Here is a 24850-nt window from a genome sequence, read left to right on the forward strand (position 1 = left end):
ATCAGTTTTATTATTCAATTTATTTTGTATCATTTTTAGTATTCAATTTATTTTGTATCATTTTTATTATTCAATTTATTTTGTATCATTTTTATTATTCAATTTATTTTGTATCATTTTTAGTATTCAATTTATTTTGTATCATTTTTATTATATAATTTATTTTGTATCGTTTTTAGTATTCAATTTATTTTGTATCATTTTTATTATTCAATTTATTTTGTATCATTTTTATTATTCAATTTATTTTGTATCATTTTTATTATATAATTTATTTTGTATCATTTTTATTATATAATTTATTTTGTATCGTTTTTATTATTCAATTTATTTTGTATCAGTTTTATTATTCAATTTATTTTGTATCATTTTTATTATATAATTTATTTTGTATCATTTTTATTATTCAATTTATTTTGTATCATTTTTAGTATTCAATTTATTTTGTATCATTTTTATTATATAATTTATTTTGTATCATTTTTATTATATAATTTATTTTGTATCGTTTTTATTATTCAATTTATTTTGTATCAGTTTTATTATTCAATTTATTTTGTATCATTTTTATTATATAATTTATTTTGTATCATTTTTATTATTCAATTTATTTTGTATCAGTTTTATTATTCAATTTATTTTGTATAATTTTTATTATTCAATTTATTTTGTATCATTTTTATTATATAATTTATTTTGTATCGTTTTTATTATTCAATTTATTTTGTATCATTTTTATTATTCAATTTATTTTGTATCATTTTTATTATATAATTTATTTTGTATCGTTTTTATTATTCAATTTATTTTGTATCAGTTTTATTATTCAATTTATTTTGTATCATTTTTATTATTCAATTTATTTTGTATCATTTTTATTATTCAATTTATTTTGTATCATTTTTATTATTCAATTTATTTTGTATCAGTTTTATTATTCAATTTATTTTGTATCATTTTTATTATTCAATTTATTTTGTATCATTTTTATTATATAATTTATTTTGTATCATTTTTATTATTCAATTTATTTTGTATCAGTTTTAATATTCAATTTATTTTGTATCATTTTTATTATTCAATTTATTTTGTATCATTTTTATTATTCAATTTATTTTGTATCAGTTTTATTATTCAATTTATTTTGTATCATTTTTAGTATTCAATTTATTTTGTATCATTTTTATTATATAATTTATTTTGTATCATTTTTATTATATAATTTATTTTGTATCATTTTTATTATTCAATTTATTTTGTATCAGTTTTATTATTCAATTTATTTTGTATCATTTTTATTATATAATTTATTTTGTATCATTTTTATTATTCAATTTATTTTGTATCAGTTTTATTATTCAATTTATTTTGTATCATTTTTATTATTCAATTTATTTTGTATCATTTTTATTATATAATTTATTTTGTATCGTTTTTATTATTCAATTTATTTTGTATCATTTTTATTATTTAATTTATTTTGTATCATTTTTATTATATAATTTATTTTGTATCGTTTTTATTATTCAATTTATTTTGTATCAGTTTTATTATTCAATTTATTTTGTATCATTTTTATTATTCAATTTATATTGTATCATTTTTATTATTCAATTTATTTTGTATCATTTTTATTATTCAATTTATTTTGTATCATTTTTATTATTCAATTTATTTTGTATCAGTTTTATTATTCAATTTATTTTGTATCAGTTTTATTATTCAATTTATTTTGTATCATTTTTATTATTCAATTTATTTTGTATCATTTTTATTATATAATTTATTTTGTATCGTTTTTATTATTCAATTTATTTTGTATCATTTTTATTATTCAATTTATTTTGTATCATTTTTATTATTCAATTTATTTTGTATCATTTTTATTATTCAATTTATTTTGTATCATTTTTATTATATAATTTATTTTGTCAGTTTTATTATTCAATTTATTTTTTATCATTTTTATTATTCAATTTATTTTGTATCAGTTTTATTATTCAATTTATTTTGTATCATTTTTATTATATAATTTATTTTGTATCATTTTTATTATATAATTTATTTTGTATCAGTTTTATTATTCAATTTATTTTGTATCATTTTTAGTATTCAATTTATTTTGTATATTTTTTTATATAATTTATTTTGTATTATTCAATTTATTTTATTATTCAATTTATTTTGTTTCATTTTTATTATTCAATTTATTTTGTATATTTTTATTATATAATTTATTTTGTATATTTTTATTATATAATTTATTTTGTATATTTTTATTATATAATTTATTTTGTATATTTTTATTATTCATTTTATTTTGTATCAATTTTAGTATTCAATCTACTGTTCTTATATTAAGTGTCGTTTCCAATTTTCATATTAATTTATCGTTTTGATATTTATTTTCTGAAATTTTTTTATAGGAGTTGATAACATTTAATACAAATTTTTATTTCATTAAAAAATATTTTTTTTAATTCCAGTTTCACCCTAACTAAGGCACAGTGCCACTTTAATGTAGGGACTACTATTTCAAGGATACTATGTAGGAAGTTGGGCAGCAAGGTGTCTGCTCATATTACACTTAAACTTCTGCATGTCAGTACAGTTGGAAAAGCAGAATCCCAGAAGGGAGTTCCAAAGTCTAGCAGTTCTGAGGAAGAAACTATTAGAGTAGAAGGTTTTCTTACATCTAGTGATCTTTACTGTGTAGGGGTGGGACTTTGCTGCTTGTCAGGTTTGTCAGGTGTATTTACGTTGAGGAGTTACAAGAGCTTGTAGTTCATCAGAGCATCTATCGTTAAAATACTTGTAAAACAGTTTAGGGTTTTAATGCTTTTAAGGCACAACCTAATAAAATAAATAATTCCACACAAGCTTCTGAAATGATGAACGCAACAACTTCATAAAAGGTAACACAGAAAAGGTTTATTAAGGAGAATGTGATATGTTCCTTGTCAAAAGCTGGACTCCGGCTACCTGGTGCTATCACGGTTGTTATTCCCAGTGGAATCGTAGATACCATTAGAAAAAACACCGAGGTGGAGAGAGAGAAGAAAAGGGAGGTCCGTTCTGTTTGGCGTCTCTCTCAGTAAGGATGAGTTCTTATTCCTTAAACTGGATGCTGGCCTAATTCCTTAGGGGATAGGAAGGATCAATGCGCTGTACCCCTGATTGGTCAATATGTGGCCAAATAGCACAGGGGAGAGGCATTGATTCGTTAAAAGAAAAAAGTTCCATTTGTTTCTGCTACAACAGGCAGAGGGATGCAACATTTTGTTGATGGGACAGAGGTTGAAGCTTAGGTGACAGTTCAGGACCTATCAGGTTGGCGACTCTCTTTTGAACCTTGTCTAGGAGTGAGAGACAAGTAGTAGATGCACCAGCCCAAATGTAACAACAATACTCCATACATGGACGAATGATGACCTTGTAGAGGTGCAGGATACTTTCAGGCGTTAGTTACTTTCTAGCACGATAGAGACAGCCCACCTCATTCGCAGCAGCCTTGGCAATGCTCTTGATGTATCTGTTCCAACTCATGTTCCCTGTGCACGTTAAGCTGAGGAGTTTGAATGAAGTGCTTTCATGTAACGTATCTTTATTGCTATTTGTCGTTGAGAAGGTTTCTTGTAATTATTGAAGGAAATAAGCTTAGTCTTAAATTATTAATCCTTCTACGGATTCAGAAACAAATTATCAAATCACTATGGATGTGAATTGATACAAAAATGGCAAATAACACTCCAGCTCAAAACCGAATAATCAAAATACAAAAATGTTAGTCGTCCGGACAATGTGTTCCTTGTATAACCAATGTAACCATTTTTACTCGAGACTTTCTCCCAAAGGACAAATAAATTTTTTTTTTTTTTTTTTTCTAACAAGTTTTTTTGTCCGTGATGTGTTAGAAGTTTTTTGTCTTTTATAGTAAACTAGCAGGGTACTAGGGGCATTGTCCGAGTGTGTGGAGGTGGTGTAGTAAGGATATTGAAAAAGAAAAAAAATTAGATGCAGGAAGGTGTGATAAAAAAGTAGTAGGCAGGCTCGAACCTTTAACGCGACGGAGGAAAAGAAGGTGAAAAAAAAAAAAAGAAAAAAAGAAGCCAACTGCTTAGACCCTGCGGCCACCGCGACATATGACGTGTTCACCATGTGTCAAAAGTTTTCGGCAGACATACAAACACACACACACACACACACACATTTTCCCTTTTATATAATAAACTACCTGGGGGGAGGGGCATATTGCCCGGTCATTAAAAATGAGATTTGAGTGGCATCAGCCAGCAGCAAAATTTTTTAAGTGGAAAAAAAATATTCGACATGTGCCAGGTGCGAACTTGCATAACTTAAGTTAGCAAGCAAACGCCTTATCGATGGACCCATTAAGACACAGATGTCATAACGTTGTAAAACAGAAGAACATAATGACGGTTAGCACACGCGTAGTTTGCAAACCACATTGAAAGCAAAGTTTTTATTTGACCCCCACCTCAAATCAAACAAAAGAAGAAGCGAAGTAAGAACCCTGTTTAAATATTATAAAAAAGAAATGTTAAAACTTAAAAAAAAATAAAAAAACTAACGTAAGGCAAACGAACGATGTTAAAATTTCTTAAAATCGGAAAAACAAAAACAAAAAAAAAAATGCGAATGTGATGGAAAAACCCCCCCAGAAAAACAAATGTTAAAACTTTTTTTTTTAAATGTGAAAAATAAAAACAGAAAAAAAACATAGAACGTGAAAAATAGCTTAAATAACCCTGTTTTGATATTAAACCTTTAAAAATAGAAAAAAAAGAAAAAAAAAGAAGACATCTCAAACCACGATTCGAACTCACAACCTTTAGATAAAGTGTGCAAAAAACCTGACACGTTACCCGCTCGGCCAGCAATACAGACTAGCTGAAACACGTTTGAATTTATTTAAAAGTATTAACAGAATTAACATGTGCCCGCAATAAATTTAACTCTGCTGCTTCTATTTGACCTCATTAATGAGATCAAATAGAAGTAGCAGAGTTAACTTTTGCTGCGGGGCAGCTTTTGGGTTTGTTTACCCAACTTTGGCTGGTTTTTTCCACAAGATGTTGGGGAGGGGGAAACCAGCTCCCCATTGTCCAGATTGAATAGCAATTGTCTGATATAAGGAGTTTGACCCCCACATTGATCAAAGCTGATTGCTTCTGGACGTTCCTCGGTGCGATTGCCGGGAATGGTGCCTTAGCTTTGAATTAGTTTCGCTTTTATACAAAAAAGCTGAACGAACACAAGATGGGCTGAAATAGCAATAATTTTGTAAAAGTCGCTGAAAATAAATCTAGACGCAACGCGCATTCGCAAATCGTACATATTATGATCTAGGGGCTATATGAACAGTTCTAAGAGAGACCGTTGACAAAAAATGATCTAGGGGCTATATGAACAGTTCTAAGCGAGACCGTCGACAAAAAAAGCCTTTTCGATACATACAAAAATTATATATAAATTTTTAGCAGACACATAAACATACACACATTTTCACTTTTATATATATATATTTATAGAAATTTTTAGCAGACACATAAACATACACACATTTTCGCTTTTATATATATAGAAATTTTTAGCAGACACATAAACATACACACATTTTCGCTTTTATATATAGATGATAAATTTAATTTTGTTATTGTTAATTAACACTCCACTTCTCAAACACCTAAAAAACGTGATGACACTCAGAATTTAGAAAAATTAAAATTGAAAACAAAAATCTTACATAATGATGCCAATGTAAAACGACTCAAAATTCTAAATTGATAAATAATATTAACTACAAATCCAGTTATAATATATTAAAATGTCTAGCTCGTAATTAACGATAAGTAGGCGGGAGGGGAAAAAAATGTAAATTTTATCATATTGTACTTTTAATACACCTATTTAAATATTGTACATATAAATAGCCACATGTTTTTAAACCAAGCAAAAGCGAAGTGTGTTCTCGGCATGTCCAGAAGCAATGTGATCAAAGTTCATTGCTTCTGGACATGCCGAGAACACATTAGCAATTGTCTAATATGATGGGGTTTCCCCACATTGATCAATGTGGGGAAACCCCATCATATTAGACAATTGCTAATCATTTGGACACTCCCCTTTTTTTGGGGGAAGCTGGTTTTCCCAAACATCTTGGAGAAACAAACAAATAGGCAGAAAGCGTAAAGCTTAAGTGGCTCTGCGTGATTTAATTTCTCTATGTCGTGATGTTTGACCTAGAAAAGCAAACGTTCGGTTTTAATTTCAACCATCCTCACTCCTCTGCTCTCTTAGCGTCGCGGTAACGTGTCACATTTTCTTTTTCGACTTTGGCTCAAGGCTTCAGATTTGAGCCTACCTGACTACCAACATTTTTTTTCTTCGCTACACACACACCGACAAACACCTGGACAATGCCGGGCACCCCTGTTAGTTAAAAATAATTCAACTTTCAAACAAACAAACTGTATCCGTATGAAATAACGATAGAAAAGCAACATAAAAAAAAACTCATAATAACCTTCTTATCCTTCCGAATGGCCAATGTGGAAACTTCTTGAGGATGACCTGCAGGAAAAAAAAAAAAAAAAATGAAAAGAAAGAAAATATTTAGAAAGAAATGTTTTTTAAAAAATATATATTTTTTAAAAATATATTTTTAAAAAATATATATTTTTAAAAAATATATATTTTAAAAATATATTTTTAAAAATATATTTTTAAAAAATATATATTTTCTAAAAAATATATATTTTCTAAAAATATATTTTTAAAAAATATATTTTTTAAAAATATATATTTTTTAAAAAATATATATTTTTAAAAAATATATTTTTTAAAAATATATTTTTTAAAAATATGTCAAAGAATACTGATGTGTACATGTTAAATTGTCTATGTAGTTTGAAGATTTCGTTAAATTATGATATCGCTTGCCTCATCGTAGAAGACGAGAAGTGTTGATAATTGATGCCAGTCGAGAAAATCAGTTCAAGATATTAACCAATTTAAACACAGTGAACCTTGGATTGATTTTTGCTTGTAACTCTTGCTTCATTTTGTTATTTAGTCCTCACATGCCATGAGTGATGTTTCTGGCAAAGGGGGAAGAATTGCTATTTTCTCGGAATCTATTCACTTAACACTAATTGTTGGCTAATTTTCAACCTTGAAGTGATATTATTTTACTTTTATTACTTTTATTAGCTCTTTACATAAAGTGGCTTCAAGCTTTGTCAGGAGTGATTACTACCAATGATAAATTTTCATTTTAATACATTTTTATTATAGGTAAGCTGATCTACTCATTTCAGGAATAAATCGACTTAGCCAGAGACTATAAATACAGTTACATTTAATCATCAGGGCAGTTATGGCCCCAGAATCATGAAGTGTACTTATATAGCATTCTTTTCTCAATACACTTTTTGTGAATTATATAATTCCACTGCTTTTGTCTTGATTATTACCAGTTTGCACAGCCACAATTATTTTACAATGCATTAAAACTTTTTTCTGAATTAATTGATGCCTCCGTTCAGTCTCGAAAGACAAAGGATACCCCCTGCAGGGGCAGTTGCGCGTGTAATTGTGAGGCAAGGGTTGCGCAATCTCCAACCATACCTTTCCTGAATCGGCACTGGTTGAGTCCAGTGGCAAGGAGAAGTCTAGGACGACTGCAAACAATGCCGAGATAAGCGGAGAGCACATACAGCACCTGGAAGTCCCAAATGGTCACCCATTTAGTCCTGACCAGGTCAATGTTGCTTAACTTTGGTGATCCAGCAAGAACCGGTGTATCAACGTGAGTATGCCATAATAATTATAATTAATAATACTAAGCTTTACTTAAACTATAAAAAAATCTGAGCACAGTTCATAAAGGAATTTCTATTGCCATTTAACACATTCTAATAGTTATGGATTGGTTCATACCTTACCCTATGTAAATATATGATGGGATTTGAACTTATATCATTTTTATAATCTATTAAGCATATTGTTGACTCCCACTTATGTCAAGTATTGGGTTCTGTCATCTGTCTATCTTCTTCATTAATGTATATAATTTTTTTTAATCTCTATCTAGTGGATTTTTTATTAAGCACATAAAAATGCATTAAACAGATGTTCAGTAAAGATCACCAAACTATAGCAACAATACTAGGATATATTGGATTATATTAGCAGAACAACTGACTTCCAAATTAGATAAAAGATTTCTGTAAGAAAACATGAGGAAAGACATAAACGCATTCTTTTGGAAATGTTTAAATAGTAGAAAAATAAATCAAGCATGTGGGGTCACTCTCCATGAGTGAAAAATTTACTTTCACCATGACTAATGTTTGTGCAAACTTTAAAAAAACATCCAAAGTGTAGTTATTGAGAAAAGTGCAAACAAATGAACAGATGAATTGGAGTGAATTACTTGGTCCAATCCCTCGTTTGTCAGGGGACCGAAAAGTTAGGTTTACAGCCGACAACTCCATACGTCATCACATGTAATGGTTGTTTTTATTTATATTTTATGAGGTACAATTTATAGCTCCAAGACAAGAAATAAGGTTGTAGATTTTGTATTTCATATTAAATGGCATCCATTTCGAAGTGAAGAGTTCTTTTCTATTTTTTTTCAAAGCTTTCCATGCTACAGCTATTCTCTCGCGAACAGTTCTGAATTTTTTAGATGAGGGCCGATTGTTTGAATTATTTGTTCTGATCGAACTATTGTTCCCATCTTGAGTGTTATTTGTGCAACATTTTGGTCGATGCAGCCTTCAACCTTCATCAGGTATGTTGGTTGCCATCTTGAAAAAGAAAGGAGAAAAGTTAAAGGCTCCATAGAAGGTTTCATATTCTTGGAGTTGTTTTTGTTTTTTTTTTCGCTGTAGTTTCACATGTGCGAAAAAAAATGTAATGTGAACAAACATATTGTTGCACAACTCTTCATTTACAATGTTTCCATAAATACAACTTCTAATTCACACTATTCTCTTACATCTCAGTGACTAGCAGGGAGACCAGACGTTGCCCGGGATTGAATGACGATAAACAAATGTTTCACGCACCCATATTTTTATTGTCATTGAAATTGGTGAAATTGTCAATTGTTCAATCAATTGATTGCCTGCTCTAGTTGGGAACCCATCATGGTGCATCGAGAGGAAGCTTCACATGCCTATCCGCAATGATAGTCCACAATACATTGTAGTCTACATTACACTTTAAAGAACCTACTGTTGAGTTTATTAAATTATTTTTATATATAATGGCTTGAATGGGTTTTACTAAACATGTACAAATAAAATGATGTCTGACTAATGTATGACTGATTGCTTCTGTTATTTGTCATATAGAAACGTGCAAAGTTACTTGAATCAGTAGGAGCCAATCGGACATTTTAGTCTACATAAGGAGTTTTACTAAAAATGTACAACTAAATTATGTACGACTATTTGGTCCTGCTGCTGATTTGCTATTAAAGCAACTTTGACACGAACGAACTACTGGGTTTGTCTGCGCAAAACATAAAAATCTGTTGCGGTATTAAAATAAACAATAAAATAAATTGACTCACAAGTTTCAGTCGAGAGTTACTTTTTGGCAAATATCTTTTTAGATTCATATAAATAATTTTTTTAAAATATTCTCTTACGGCAGAAAATAAATAAATACATGAGTATCTCAGTCTTTAAGGATTTGCTAAAAATAATCTGTGAGTAAAGTCGTTGTGACAACGGGATCAATGGGATGGGCTTAGCGTTACGTGGTTGTTAAAAAAAAAAATTGTGAGAGCAAGGGGTTGGGATTGCAAAAAAAAAAAAAAAAAAAAAAAAATGAATAAAAATATCAGGTCCCATCAGCCAGAAGTGAAACAAAAAGCAAAAATTTTGCAAAAAAGACATGTGCCAGGTGCGAACTCGCACAACTGAAGTTAATAACCAAACCCTTTAACGATGTAGCATTTATTATGCAGTTGCTATGACAACGCAAATTATAGTTATGTTAAACAAAAGAAGGTATCAATGATCAGTGCATGTACGGTTAATGTTATAAACTTAGCTTCATTAAAAAGTCATTGAAACATTTCACTCTGCAAATCACCAGCTTCTTTTTTGTTATGTTTTTTGCGTTGGTTTTAGTGTCCCGAATTGTCAGAAGTTTTCAGCTGTTAATAAAATGAAAACTAAAGAAAATTTGCTTTTTATTTGTTTTAAAGAATAAAGTTTTAATTGGATTGGATTGGAATTTTTGTTTCCTTCAAATTCAAATTTTACCCTCAGTTGATTTAAACCGCTGATTAAAAAAATAATCGGTATAAGGAAATTGTGTTTTGTTTTAATATAATTAGCCGCTGGTAAACAAATGACAAAACAATTCTGTTTAAATGCAAAAAAAAAAAAAAAAAAAAACGTCCACCGATGGGAGTGTGCGAACCTCAACACTAATGTTATGAGACAAACTCCTAATCCACTGAGCCAGCACGCTGATTATGAGATCATGTTGGAAATTTCTGTATTTAACGTAATTCAGTGAACAATGGTTAATGCATACACAGTTGTTTAAATTGTTTAGAAAGAAACGATTTTAAGTGACCCCTACTTGATATAAAACGCAATTTCTACACAAAATAATTGACCATTTTTTCCAATTTTAAAATATTATTTGTCCGAGAGATTGTTCTTTCTAACGATGCCGAGTTGGTGTGTGTATGATATGGAGGACAAAAGTTTTTAGCAGATACACAAACATCTCTCCTTTATATAATAGACTAACAGGGGTACCCGGCATTGCTCAGGTGTGTGGAGGTATAGTAAGGATCCCGGGGGGGTGGATTAAAAGGTGTTAAACAAATAATATGGTAGTAGCTGAGGGGTGGGGGCGAAACAACAGTAGGCAGTTTGGGTGGAGAGAGAGCAAAAAAAAAAAAAGTGGTAATAGGCAGGCAGGCTTGAACCTGTAATGTGAAGGAGAAAAAAAAAAAAAAAATGTGGTGTCTTTGCCGATGTCTGCATCATCCGACCAGAAGTTCGGAATGTTGAAATCAAGCGAAGTCAATCCAACCGATAAGATGATTTGCGAAAATGGCAATGCAAAAAAAAAGAAAAGAAAAAGACCCCTCCTTGTAGAAAACTGCCCAGTTTAGGGTGAAGGAATTAATGTGTTTGGCCAATTTCTTGATATTTGTCATCTGAAGGGTCGAGCTTTAAAATGATACCGATCTCATGACAGTCTGTCGATTCTGTCAAAAGTTTTTGTGAGACTCGCACACACACACAACCATGCATTTTATCTTTTATATATTTAACTAGCGGGGGTATCCAGCATTGCCTGGGTGTAGTAAGGAGTCAATACAACCAGAAAAAAAAAAAAAAAAAAAAAAAAAGATGGGTGGAGAGAAGTGTGAAAAAAAAAAAATGTTTAAACGAACAATAATTCATTTTTTATTTTAAAAGGAAAAAATCCCATTACGTAATCCTTGAAATAAGAGAGAAAAAAAAAAAAAAAAAAAAAAAAGAGCAGGCTCAAACCTGTAACGCAAAAGAGGAAAAGAAGGTGAAAAAAAAGCAAACCACTTAACTCCCGCAGCCACCCGATGTTGGAAGCATGTATGATGACTTTGCAAAAATGTAGTCGAAAAAGTGACCCCCGCCTTGTACAAAATAGCCCAGTTGAGGGTGAAGAAATGAATGTCTTTGGTCAATTTTTCGATATTTGTCGTCCAAGACATCGAGCTTCAAAACGATACCGATCTCATCAGGATGCGTCACGTGTGTCGAAAGATTTTGTGAAACACACAAATGTTGCCTTTTACATATATAAATTAGCCTAGGTGCCCGGCGTTGCCTGGGTGTTTGGAGGTGTGTGTTGAGCAAAAAAAATAGTGGTAGTAGGCAGGCAGGCTCGCACCCGTGAATGTGGACAGAAGATAGGGGTAGCGTGAGGAGGAAATCGAAACAACAGTAGGCAGCCAGGGTGAAGGGAGGTGTTAAAAAAGTGGTAGTAAGTAGGCTGGCTTGAAGGCGGAAAAGAAAGTGAAAGAAAATCTGAGGTCTTAGTCGATGTCTCCATGACGCAACCGGAGGTCAAAAGCGTTGAAATTAATCGAAGTCAATTCAACGGTGACGATGATTTGCTAAAATGTTGGTCAAAAACACGGATCCCTCCTTGTACAAAACAGCCGAGTTTAGGGTGAAGGAATTAATGTTTTAATTTTAAGCCAATCTTTTGATATTTGTCGTCTGAGACGTTGAGTTTCAAAATGATACCAATCTTGTCAGGATCCATCGCCTTTGTCAAAAGTTTTTGCGAGACATACACACACACACACATACATACATCTAAACAGACAGGTGAGATTAAAATTATTACAAGATTGTTTTACGATATTTTATGCTGACAGACCCAGTTGATCACCTGCGTCGACGTTGCTTTATTCAGCATCAGCAATTAGTCATACATTGATCGTACCTAATTTTTAGCCGTACATTTTTAATAAAACCAGGCTTGAATTAAAGTTTAAAACGCAAAAATTATGTATCATAGTTGAATTGCGCTTTAAATTGCGCTTTAAACAAGAAACATTCATTTCGAACGCATCCCTGTCATATCAAAGAACCTACTGCTAATTTCATATGCTGGGCCTTTCTGTTAAAGTAGAATAATAACTTCTCAAATGCACCTGTGATGTTAGGTTGCAATAAGGTGTTAATTTTGTTCAAAATCGCCTTTTCCTTCTTTCATTTGATTTATTCAATTATCGATACTTATCGAAGATATTCTGATACAAAACCTATCTAAGAATACTGCCAGATACATACAGTACATTTGTGAGAAATTTCATAGAAATCAGATGAGTCGTTTCGGAGTCTATAGGGAACAACCTCACATACAAAGTTTCTTTTATATGATAGATAAAAATCACTAAAAATAAAGGGAAATAACTCATAAACAAGGTTTGACTACCTTACAATAAACAGTTTCTTTCTTTTGAATCAAAACAAAAAAAAGTGTAATCAAACTACACCGCAAGCAAAGCAGAGTATGTACATTATAAGGTGTTGAGGTTATTTTTGTATGGTTATAGGTTCATGCTTTTCAAATAATTCACAGAAAGATAAAACGCAACAAAGGAATAAAAAAGATAAAAGTAAAACTGACCAGTAAGGTGATTCTGTTCTCCAGACAAAATGTCTTGGACAATGATTATACAGCCAAGACTATAAACAAGCCAATCTAGAAATATACAAACAAAAAATTGACAAACAATAAAACTACACACAAAATATGGATTCTAAGAAATAAAAGTGAATATTAACAAAAGTGAATGCTAACAAAAGTGAATGCTAACAAAAGTGAATGCTACCATAATATAGCAGCTCCGAGTTTTAAAAAATTCACAAAGAAAAGTTACTTTCTTTTCCAATTTTTTATTTTTCCACACTAACCTTCATTCCATACAAGATTGTTTCGACCATTTCCATTGTATCCGAGGACTTGCTTTAAACTCATACCGGATTGTTCAGGAGAAGCAAGGTAATACTGTTGCTTTAAAAAAAAAAAAAAAAGAAAAAGTTCACATATACACAAAATATATAGATATGAAAAATATATCAAACAAGTGCATACAAAAGTGTACGAAAAAAGACATCCACAAGTATTATGCATCAAAAATGTTTATTTTTATTATTATTATTATTAGTGATAAAATAATGTTTATTTATTTTTATTATTATTAATAAAAATATAACATAACTGTTTATTTTTATTATTATTGATAAAATAATAACAAAAATTTTTATTATTATTAATAAAAATAATAAAACAAAAATGTTTAATTTGCATAACTTATATAATAAAATTGTCAGGCTAGTTATCGTCAATCCAACTTTAAAAAAAAATAAAATGTTATAATTTCAAACAGTTGCAATCAATTAACAATACAGTAAGTAATTAGAAACCTGATTTAAAAAAGTGCAAAAAAAGACCAGCATGTAACAGCCATTTCAACAAGTGAAGCATATATGGCCCCCTGTGAGTGCACCGTGAATGAGACATAAAAATAATGACTCAGTTCAGCATTTACCCGCCACCATTTAGCCCCAAAATCTCCAGAAGACATCAAATCCTGGTGAAAATGAACAAAAGGTGCAGTTTTAGGCTTTAACATATGTAAATTTGAGTTCTGCACCATGCAAATCAAAAAAGAGCTCCAAAAAGGCATGTTTTTTTTTTTGCCCTAAAAATCTCAGACGGATGCAAACCAGAATTTTGCCAGGGTCACCCATACTGAATTTATATTAAGAACAATGGCCTCCACATTTTGGCCAAGTTTCAGGAAAATCTAATGGATGGATCAAACGCTATAGGGCAAAACGTGTCATTTTAGGCCATTTTTTACCTCTTGAGCTCCTTGGGATGCAACAAGAATTTTCGCAAAAAAATTTTTTTTTTTTTACTGTGCACATCTGTTTAATGAAATACAATTTCTGGCAAAATTTCAGGAAAAACTAATGGACGATTATCTGGCAATCGGACGCACGCACGGACAGCACTGAAAACATAGGTTCCTCTCAGATAAATCGGAGAACCAAAAAATAATTGGTCCTTGACAAAAGGAGGGTGGACCTGTAAATTCACCCTCATCTGTTCATCTGTTCGTATATCTGCACTTTTTCCAATAACTATGCCTTAGAATTTTTTGAAATTTTGCACAAACATCAAACATGATATGAGTAAAAAAGTAACAGAACAGATTTTCTAGGAAAACTCCGGTTGATCCCCTACAGGTACTTTTCGGGTTAAAATGGCTAAAATTGACACTTTTATGCTTATTAAAAAAAATTGATGCCTTGGATTTTTATAAAACTTCCTGAAAAGTTGTAACTAATTTCTATATAATTTTGTCTGTCTATATTTCGCGATAACTCTTGGGTGTGACCCAGGAACTCTTTTAGGGCTAATAAAAAAACTCCATTTTTGTCACTATTTTACCATATTTGTCCACAATTTTCTGTGTATGTCTATTTAGCAGTTTTGCATGGTGCTGAACTCAAATTAAAATATCTTAAAGCCTTGGGGACTTTTAGGGCTTTTCTCGTGGTGCAGAACTCAAATTTACATATGTTAAGGCCTAAAACTGCATCGTTTGTTCATTTTCACCATGATTTGACGTCCCCTGGGGACTTTTGGGGTTAAATGAGGAGAGGGAGGGGGGTGACAAATGCTAAACTTAGTCATTTTTTTTTATGCCTCGTTCACTGTGCACTCACGGGGGACCACGCATGCTTCACTTGTTTTTTTTAAATCCATTGAATTATTTTCATAAATATTTCTTTAGAAATTAAGAGAAACCGCAAAAGGCCGGAGAGTATTGATAATGAGCAAAACAAAAATAAAAGTAAGGAAACTTCTGATCAATGCTGTATATTTACAGCTTGTTAGATATAAATATATCCATACATACATCTACCTATACACACTGGCATTGATATAAAAAGCAGACTTTTTCTATTTAAAAATTATTAAAACAAATTTCTTAATGTATTCAATCATGAATATGCAAGAGACTTCATAAAGGTTGACTAATTTGCATATTCCTTTTGAAAAACGAATTTCATTAATTTTCATTTTTAATGGTTCCTTATAGGATGATTGAATTTGGTTAACTATTAAGCTCAATTCTATTTATGCATATTTTCTACATTATGCATAATTGCGTAGCATTTATGGTAAAAAGTTCTAACAAATGCATATATATATATACACACACACACACACACAAAAAAACAAAAAAAAAAACTTGTCTCTGTCTGTGCAGAAAGTCTTTACCAAACTTCTCTGTATTTTTGGTCTACAGATGTGAAAATTGATATGTAGGGAGTTTATATCCGTGAAACAATTTCAATTTTTAATACATGGGGAATTTCTAACAAGAATTGATATATCTGATAAGTTGTTAAAGTAATCTCTTAAATTTTAAAAAAAATATTTTTATACTTGACTAAAAGTTAAAATTCAAACGTCACTATTTTGATAAAGATTCATAGATAATGTTTAATGTGTTCAAAAATGAATTATTAGAACGGATTTATTATTGCATTGTTTGATAAATTCAAAGAAAGTCGTTACTAAAATTTTAGAATAGTTTTCGTTAAATGCTGAAGTATTTTTATTACGTCATGTGACTAGTATCTATGGAGACAAGTGTGTAGATATTCAGAATTCCAAAAATCTATCAAAAAATTCTGTTGATTTATTTATTTTTACCTGATGTTTCTTGATGACTGGATTCTTTGGAATGTAATGTTTGTGAACACTTGCCTTGATTGGTCTGATGGCCTAAAATTTCAGAAAAAAAAACAAAAAAAACATAATACATCATACATACATATATTTGACTAGCAAGACTATCCGATGTTGCCCAAGGCAAAAGAATAACATATTTCTATCAAACCTTCTATGTCTTTCCCCTGCCTCCATTTTCTTCCTCTTTCTTCTCCACCCAGCCCATTCCTTTCTATGGACATACACACACTTTTATAGATTCCTTGAGGAAGGAGTCACCATTAGAGAATTAATTCCTTGATTAAAAAAATCAAAGTTTCTTCCCTTTAGTTAGAAAACTCGACTCCCATCTACGCCAGTTTAGAGTCAAAGAATAGAAAATCTTTTTCTAAATTTTAGATATTCATCAGGGACAATACTAATCAAGATAACACCAATTTTGTTGGGTTTTTTTAAATTTTTTTTTTTTTTACTTTTAGCTAGAGATACAAACATACACATAAACAACCACTATATTATAGGTTATTCAACATCTATTATATTATGGATTAAAATGTATTTGCATAATTTAAATTATTTATTAATCTTATCTTGGTGATAATTTTCACAAAATTTCAGTTCGTATAACTATTGCGCTTCATCAGATGGAACTGGGAAAGTCTTGCCAAAACAGCAGAAAACAACAAAAGCAATCGGCAAGAGATTCAGACTTCAATGTTAATTACCCAGGCACTTGTTTGCGATACTCTTTATGTGAAAAGAATATTGTTTTTCATATCAACAACCTCGATTTAAATGAGTATTGGAGGCAGAGGAGAAAAGAGTTGAACCCCAAATGAACTCTGCTTTCCATCAAGAACTCTAAATTTTCTTCAGAACAATTCTTTAGCTTCATACAATTATTCTTATCCATTTCTTTTCTTTTATACAATTTCTTTGCCGCCTTTAATCGCTCAAGTCTCATCAAAATCTCATAGCCTTTGGGAAATTGGGAAATTACAAAAGATGCTATCAAACAGATTATATGCTATCAGGTTGACAAGAAAGTTTTGGTGTTGTTTTTTTAAATTCAGATGAACATATCTCAACTCAAACAAAAAATTATTGATTGAAATAAGCACCATCAGAATTAACGCTAAACAAATATTTATGCCAATAACATAAAAATCTTGCGTTCTGGTGACGACGAAGTTGCTGAAGGTGTTTTTGATATTGCTTAGGTTTTTTTGAAGCATTTCTTATGTAGAAAGTTGTTGAGATGCTTGAAAAAGTGGTAGTCAGTAGGTGAGAGGCCTGGAGAGTATGGTGGATGAGGCAGAGTTTTGTAACCCAATCATTCAACATTAGCAACGTGCAGTTGAGCATTGTCATGGAGAAGAATTGGGCTTTTTCTGTTGACTAATGCTGGGTGTTATTGTCGAAGTTTCTGATGTATTTCATCTATTTGTTGACAGTACCTTTCTGCCGTAATGGTTTCGCCTGCATTCAAAAATCTAATGGATGAGACCAGTTGGAGACAACCAAACAGTCAGCATGACCTTCTTTTGGTGCAACGTTAGCTTTGGGAAGTGTCATGGCGCTTCATTGATGTCTAAAAACTGAGCTGAGCATCATCGGTTGTTGTAAAGAACCCACTTTTCATTGCAAGTCACAAGCCAGTCGAGAAATGGGTCATTCTTGTTACGTAAAAGAGATGACACTTCATAACAGCGTTTCTTTTTGTTATTGTTCAATTCGTGAGGCACCCATTTATCAATTTTTTTGTCTTTCCAATCTCTTTCAAGTGGTTGGAAATCATCGTATACATTATGTCTAATTCAGGAGCAAGTTCTCAAACAGTTATGTGTGGATTGGCTTTGACTAAGGTTCTTAATTGATCGTTGAAAGCATCCTATATCCGACCACTATGCTCATAGTCTTTAAGGCTCTTGTCACTGCCACAAAATTTCTTAAACCACTATTGTGCTGTGCATTCAGTAGTGGTTCTGGAGCCAAACACTTTGTTGATATTGCAAGCTGTTTGTTATGGCTTGCAATAAGCCACAAAGAAAACAGAACAACGGAATAGAGTTTAAACAATGTATTACTGGAACAACAATGTAAAATGGTTACAACTGAAAAGAGTAGTAAACGTCACTGAGCAGGCGAGGGTCGCTCTGGTGTTTAATCCACACCTGGAATCAAAAGGTCTATGGTTTATATAATGGATAGAACAGTCCATTTGAAGGGTGATTCCCCCACAACACCCCCCTTGTAAGCTAATTTCCGCGGTTGTGAAAATCAGTATTTCTTCCTTTTGGGGCAGACCACCAAGGGGTCTGTGCACTTCCTCTTTCTGCCAGAGCGTCTCGGTTCTGATATCCCTTTTGGAGGGTTTATGTCAAAACAATCATACACAGTTTCAATCGCCTCACTGCCGTCCTGCGGTGGTTCTTCTTGATCATTGTAGAAGAGTTTCCTGATTTGGTTCAGGTGCCTCTTATGTTGGAACTATGGGCCCTGAATGATGTATGTAACATGGCCGATTCTTCGTAAGATCGTGCCCTATTCCCAAAAAGAAACGTTATTTCTAAAATGTCTAAAATACATGTTATCTCCACTGTTAAACCGTTTCATTGGCATTGTAGAGGTTCTGTTGTGTACTATGTGTTTGGGTAGCAGTTTATTAAATACGGATTTTATTTTCCGTCCAAACATGATTTCTGCTGGGGCTCCCGCATCTAGTTTGTTCGCCTTTCTTGTGATTCTGTAAACCTGCAGAAATTGCTGAAGGGCCTTTTTTGTCAGTGTACTGGACACCTTTTTTAATGCCCTTTTAAGCGTATTGACAAAGCGTTCGGCCTGGCCGTTGCTTCTGGCGTGGTAATATGCTGAACTCTGTAGAGGTGAACTGTGTAGCGTTGTCGCTAACCAGACAGTCTACAACCCCAAACTGAGCAAACAATTCCAATAAAAAATTTGTCGTTGTTGCCATGGTCGGTTTTTTGCATCTTAGTACCTCTGGCCATTTAGAGTAAGAGTCATCTACTATCAGGTAGTAAAAATCCTCCACAGGTCCCACATAATCGATGTGGATCCTCGACCATGGTTGTTCAGCCTTAAGCCAAGGTTTATATGTTATTAGTGATGCTTTTGCAGCCAAAGCACAGCCTTTGCATCTGGTCGGCATTCGATGTAGCATGCACGTCCCGACGTCATATTGACTAGCGTCGCTAGCTACTATTATGTCCAACTGCGGGTTGAAATGCGCTAGGAATAGTTTTGAAGCCAGGATTCTTTTTATTTTTTTTTATTTATTTTTATTTTTTTTTTACACAGTGATCACCACTTATCAAGGCCCGGAAGCCACTCAGGGATAAGGGTTATTGCAAGTACATTACGTTAGTGAGGAGATTTGCTGAAGTGTTTACTTAAGGAGGCGGTTCATTAGGAATTTGTTAACGTTGGACTTGAAGACATCCAAGTTGTAGTCCGGAGGGAAGCAGGCAGATGGAACAGAGTTCCACAGGCGTGCAGTTCTAAGAAAGAAGCTTTGTTCATGGAATCCGTGTTTTGATTTAGGCAGAGATATAGAGTGGGGGAAATTTTTCACAGTGGATTCAGCTAGACGGGTGTTTTTCGTGAAAGATTGGCGAGGGGGGGACCAGAGATTGGAGTTCAGACGAGCATCTGCCATGGAAATAGCGATAAAACAAGGACAGGCTTGCAATGTCTCTTCTGTGGGAGAGAGGTTGCAGGGTAGAGAAAAGGGCATCCCCCACTAAGCCACGAAGTCTATTTTGTACTCTGTCAAGGCAAGATAGGCTGTTTTTAGCAGCTCCTGCCCAGATATGGCAACAGTATTCCATCCTTGGACGTACTTGGCTTTTATATAGGTAGAGAATTGCATCAGTAGTGAGATATCTTCTGGAGCTGTAGAAGGATCCCACCATCTTTCCAGCGACCTTGGCAACAGACTTGATGTACGTGTTCCATTTCAGATCAGGAGTAAAGGTCAAACCCAGAAGCTTGTCAAAACACGGGGCCTCACCCAGACGAGATCCATCCATCACAATTGATGCCAGCTGGGGATCAGAGCGTTGATGATGTAAGGATAGGAGTTTGGTTTTGGATGCATTAAAGGTAACCAGCCACATCTTCCCCCACTGAACCACACGCTCGAGATCAGAGGAGAGAGAATCAGAGAGAACTTTGTCATTTACAGCCTTTTATGTGTTGCCGTAGATGGTCGTGTCATCAGCATAAATGTCAACGAATGATTTAAGTATGTTTTTAGGGAGGTCATTGATGTAGATCAGGAAGAGGGTTGGGCCCAAGATTGACCCCTGAGGGACTCCAGCATTTATATTGCAGGCCTCCGGTTTTTGTCCATCTACCACTACTCTTATGAGCCTATCGGAGAGAAATGATTTAATGATTGAGAAAACATTTCCAGTAATACCGTAGCTGGAAATCTTGTGAAGTAGACCCTTATGCCATACCTTGTCGAAGGCCTTAGATATGTCAAGAGCAATTGCCCTAGAAAGGAAGCCTTTGTCAAGAGATTCACTAATCCTGTGGGATATAACCGTCAGCACATCTGCGGTAGATCTTGCAGAGCGGAAACCATATTGTGTGTCACTAAGAAGGTTATTCCTGCTGAGGTGGTTGACTATTTCTCTATTTAATATGGATTCCAGCAACTTACTCATAACACACAAGAGACTTATTGGTCTGTATTGAGAGGGAGATGACTTATCACCTGAATTCTTAAATACAGGGCAAACTGATGAGGTCTTCCAGGGAGTCGGAAAGCACTTCTCCTTAATGCAGCGCTTAAATAGTTTCGTAAGTATGGGAGCAAGTTCTGGTTGAAGCTTTTTTAACACTATAATTGGGATGCCATCAGAGCCAGTTGCTTTACTGGAATCTAGGTTCTTTATTAGCTTGGTTACCTCATGCACGGATATTTGTATGTTACCTAGCTTGTTCTGTGTTATAGGAGGAAATATGGGGAGTTGATGGCCTTCGTCGCATAGGGTAGAATTAGCTGCAAAGTTCTTTGCAAATAGTCTGGCCTTGTCTGACGCTGACGAGATGACCTCTGGTCCATTGATAATGGTTGGGATGGAACGCATACTTCTGTTCAGGATCCTATTTGTTATTTGCCAAAATTGGTGGGATCCAAGCCGCTGATCAGCTACCTTGGATTTAACAGACTGGGCATATAGCTCTCTCGCATTTTTTATTACTCTTTTACAGTGGTTGCTGGCAGACCTGAAAGCAGCTTTAGTCTCAGTATTTCTTGGAATGATGTCTGGCAATCTTCTGTCTACTCCCAAGCCTTATCCTTTCTCAGCAATTCATTAAGTGGTGCGCGCAATTTGTGCATATTTATGATGAACCACTGGTAATAATTTGCCAAACCTAAAAAACTCAGCAATTGAGTTATGTTTACTGGTGCCGGCATTTCTTTAATAGCGGTCGCCCTATCTGGGTCTGGGCGTCTGCCGTCTTTATCAATTATTTGACCCAGGTATTTAATTGTTTGTAAAAAGAACTCGCATTTATCTGCTTTGGTCTTAAATCCATAATCTTGTATTCGACTGAATACTTGTCTGATATGTTTTTCATCTTCCTCCCTGCTTTTGCTCGCTATGATAATGTCATCAAGATATGCGATTGCGGTGTCCAAGCCGGACAGCATAGTATCCATTACTTGCTGGAATATTGCAGGTGCCCCTTTGACACCAAACGTGAGTCTTTCATATCTGGACAAACCCCGATGAGTGTTGATACAGAGGAGGTCAGCGCTTTCGTCGTTTACCGGAATCTGTAGGTTACTTAGGGCGATCTTAGAAAAAATTTGCCGCCATTTAATTTCGTGAACACTTCTTTTGGACTAGGTAATGAATAATGAAAATCTTCTAAGGACCCGTTGAGTTCGGTCGCGAAGTCGGCGCAAGCACGAATTTCCCCGGACCTTTTCTTTATGTAAACTACCGGAGCAGCCCACTCACTATATTCAATTTTAGCCAGTATACCAATGCTTTCTAATCTGTCTAGTTCCTGATTTATTTTGTTCAGGGAAGCGAACGGGACATCAAGTTTCTTTTTAAACACCGGTTGTGTGCCAGGTTTCAACTTAAAATCTGCGGGCCATTTTTGTACATCTCCCCAGCCCAGGAGTAAATACATTTGCGAATTCTTTTTTAAAACAAGTTATAAGTTTCTCTGTTTCTGCTGGGCGGGTATCTATTTTCTTGCAGAATGTGGATATAGGAAGATCCCAGAGACGAAACTCTTCCATGCCGTCAGAACGGAACAGGTTCTCACTATCTTTTAGCACATACAATCTTAGTTTTTTTGTTTTCTCCCGTAAAGTGACATTTGTAATTAATTCACCTTCAAAATGAATTTTTGTACCATTAACGGTTGTCACCTTTTTAACAGTCGGCTTTCGTAATATTTTCCACGTTTTGATTTATTATTGAAAGTGTTAAGTTCGGTTCATTTCTAATTTTGTAAGGACTCTTCACCTAATTTCCGCATCTTTTCCCGAGGTTAACCCTTGCGCAAACACAAGGCATTTCAAATTTTCTGCTGTTAGTTCAGACAACTTAAAGTCATCACAGTGTTTGTTCGCTACAGCTGCGTAGTAAAATCGTCATTATCGTCTTTTACTACATTCAAACATCTCCAACGCTTATGGAAAAGAGACGTTTTCGGTGAGAAAAGTTCTGCTTACAAATTTACCGTCTCATTGAATGATTAATCTGCTGTTTTCCGAGGCAAGATGTAATCCATGAATTTATCATGCTCAGCCGCTTCCAATTTTCGTAGTAGAAGTCTGGTTTTCTTTTGATCAGACCAGTTGCTGCAGTCAATATTAAAAAAATCTTCATAACGCCAAAAATACGCTGTGAATGATTTTTCTTTTTCCTCGTATTTAAAATTGTCTATCGCGGTCCATATTGTATTCTGAGAAAATGCTGAATTGCTTTCTGCGTTTGCATTATTCTTAACAATTTCTGTAAGCAATTCCTCTGTTCGTAATTGACGTTCGGCTAACTGCTTTTGAACTTCCTTTTGCTGTTCCTCGGTTCGTATTTGACGTTCAGTCCAGTGTTTTTCGGATTGTGACTGACGCTTTGCGGCATCGATATGCAACTTGGTCAAATGTTCCAACGCTACTTTCAATTCGTCCATTTTGCTTTGTCAGCATTAGCAATTTCAAAACGTTCACTGAATTTTACATAAATATATAAAAAGTTCATTGTCTAACGAAAGAAAAAAAAAAAAATCAAGTGTATATTTTTCTCCAGAGAAAAAAAATAATGCCCGATTTTAGCAGCGAAAACCACAAGTGACGAATTCTTTTTCCAAAAGTATAAAAATTTACCTTTCTAAGTCGCGATGAACCTTTTTCTTTTTGCAAAAGTACAGCGCTATCTTTGAAGTCGTGACAAACTTTTTTCTTTTCAACTCTTTTTTCCGTAATGATCTATGTGTTTTTTTAGTTACCATGAACCTTTCAGTTGCAAGTGTTATGTTAGACATTTCCTTAGGCTTGATAACATTTGAGTCTGATGTCGTTAGTATTTTTAGAATACTATTTCAACACGAGTATTTTTTTTCAACATCGTTACTGGTTTCGATTTTAGTATGCTCCTTGAATCCAATGTTGTCAGTGTTTAGTTTTTTAGAATACTGTTTTTAAACGTGGGTACGTTCTCCGAATCCTATGTCGCCAGTGTTATGGCTTGCAATAAGCCACAAAGAAAACAGAACAACGGAATAGAGTTTAAACAATGTATTACTGGAAGAACTATGTAAAAAGGTTACAACTGAAAAGAGTAGTAAACGTCACTGAGCAGGCGAGGGTCGCTCTAGTGTTTAATCCACACCTAGGATCAAAAGGTCTATGGTTTATATAATGGATAGAACAGTCCATTTGGAGGGTGATTCCCCCACAACACTGTTTCAGTAGCTTTTCGGCCTAGCTTGAATTGAAATAAAAAAATTGTATGAATTTGCTTTTTTTTCCATCTTGTATTCAATGTTCTGAAAAGAAGACATAATTGTTTTAACACAATTGTAATTTAAACGATTATTAGGAGTGAAAAACACTCTTTAAAATGATATATAAAGTGAAGGTATTATAATGAAAACTTGTTTGATAATACATCATTTGAAATCAACCTAATATATTGTATCTTACCCAACATTGTTTGAGACTCCTTGAAGTCCTTTTATTTTTTTCCCCATTTTCTAAACTTATATATAAAAAGATGGTTGGAAAGGAAACAATTCTTAAAATTCTTCAATTAAAAATAAGAGTTATTCCCCTTGCTGAATTCAATTGTTTTGTGATAAGCTAAAAATGTTTCATAACATGGATTGTCTGTAAATTTAGATGAGTATTGCCAATAACATGGGACAGCAATAATAAATGAAAATTGGCTAATCAGAAGCAAAGTTTGTCAATTTATAGGTTATTAGACTGGGTGCCTGGCGTTGCCCGGGTGTTTGGAGGTATGTGTTGAGAGAAAAA

The 24850-nt window shown here is 33.1% G+C and overlaps 1 protein-coding gene across 2 annotated transcripts in view; it reads right to left on the bottom strand.

Annotated features, from left to right (window-relative positions):
• LOC145293309 (WD repeat-containing protein 90-like) overlaps positions 1–24850 on the bottom strand; it is a 199468-nt gene that overhangs the window by 52243 nt on the left and 122375 nt on the right. For both annotated transcript variants that reach the window (XM_080139952.1, XM_080139951.1), the window contains 4 exons: positions 16300–16371; positions 13479–13578; positions 13192–13266; positions 6548–6594 (listed from right to left, as the gene is read on the bottom strand). In XM_080139952.1, coding sequence (XP_079996078.1) covers positions 6548–6594; positions 13192–13266; positions 13479–13578; positions 16300–16371 — 294 coding nt within the window. The remainder of the gene's footprint in view (positions 1–6547; positions 6595–13191; positions 13267–13478; positions 13579–16299; positions 16372–24850) is intronic.

This window comes from Euprymna scolopes, chromosome 14, assembly GCF_053919585.1.
Source record: "Euprymna scolopes isolate OS-2025 chromosome 14, ASM5391958v1, whole genome shotgun sequence".
Taxonomy (NCBI): domain Eukaryota; kingdom Metazoa; phylum Mollusca; class Cephalopoda; order Sepiida; family Sepiolidae; genus Euprymna; species Euprymna scolopes.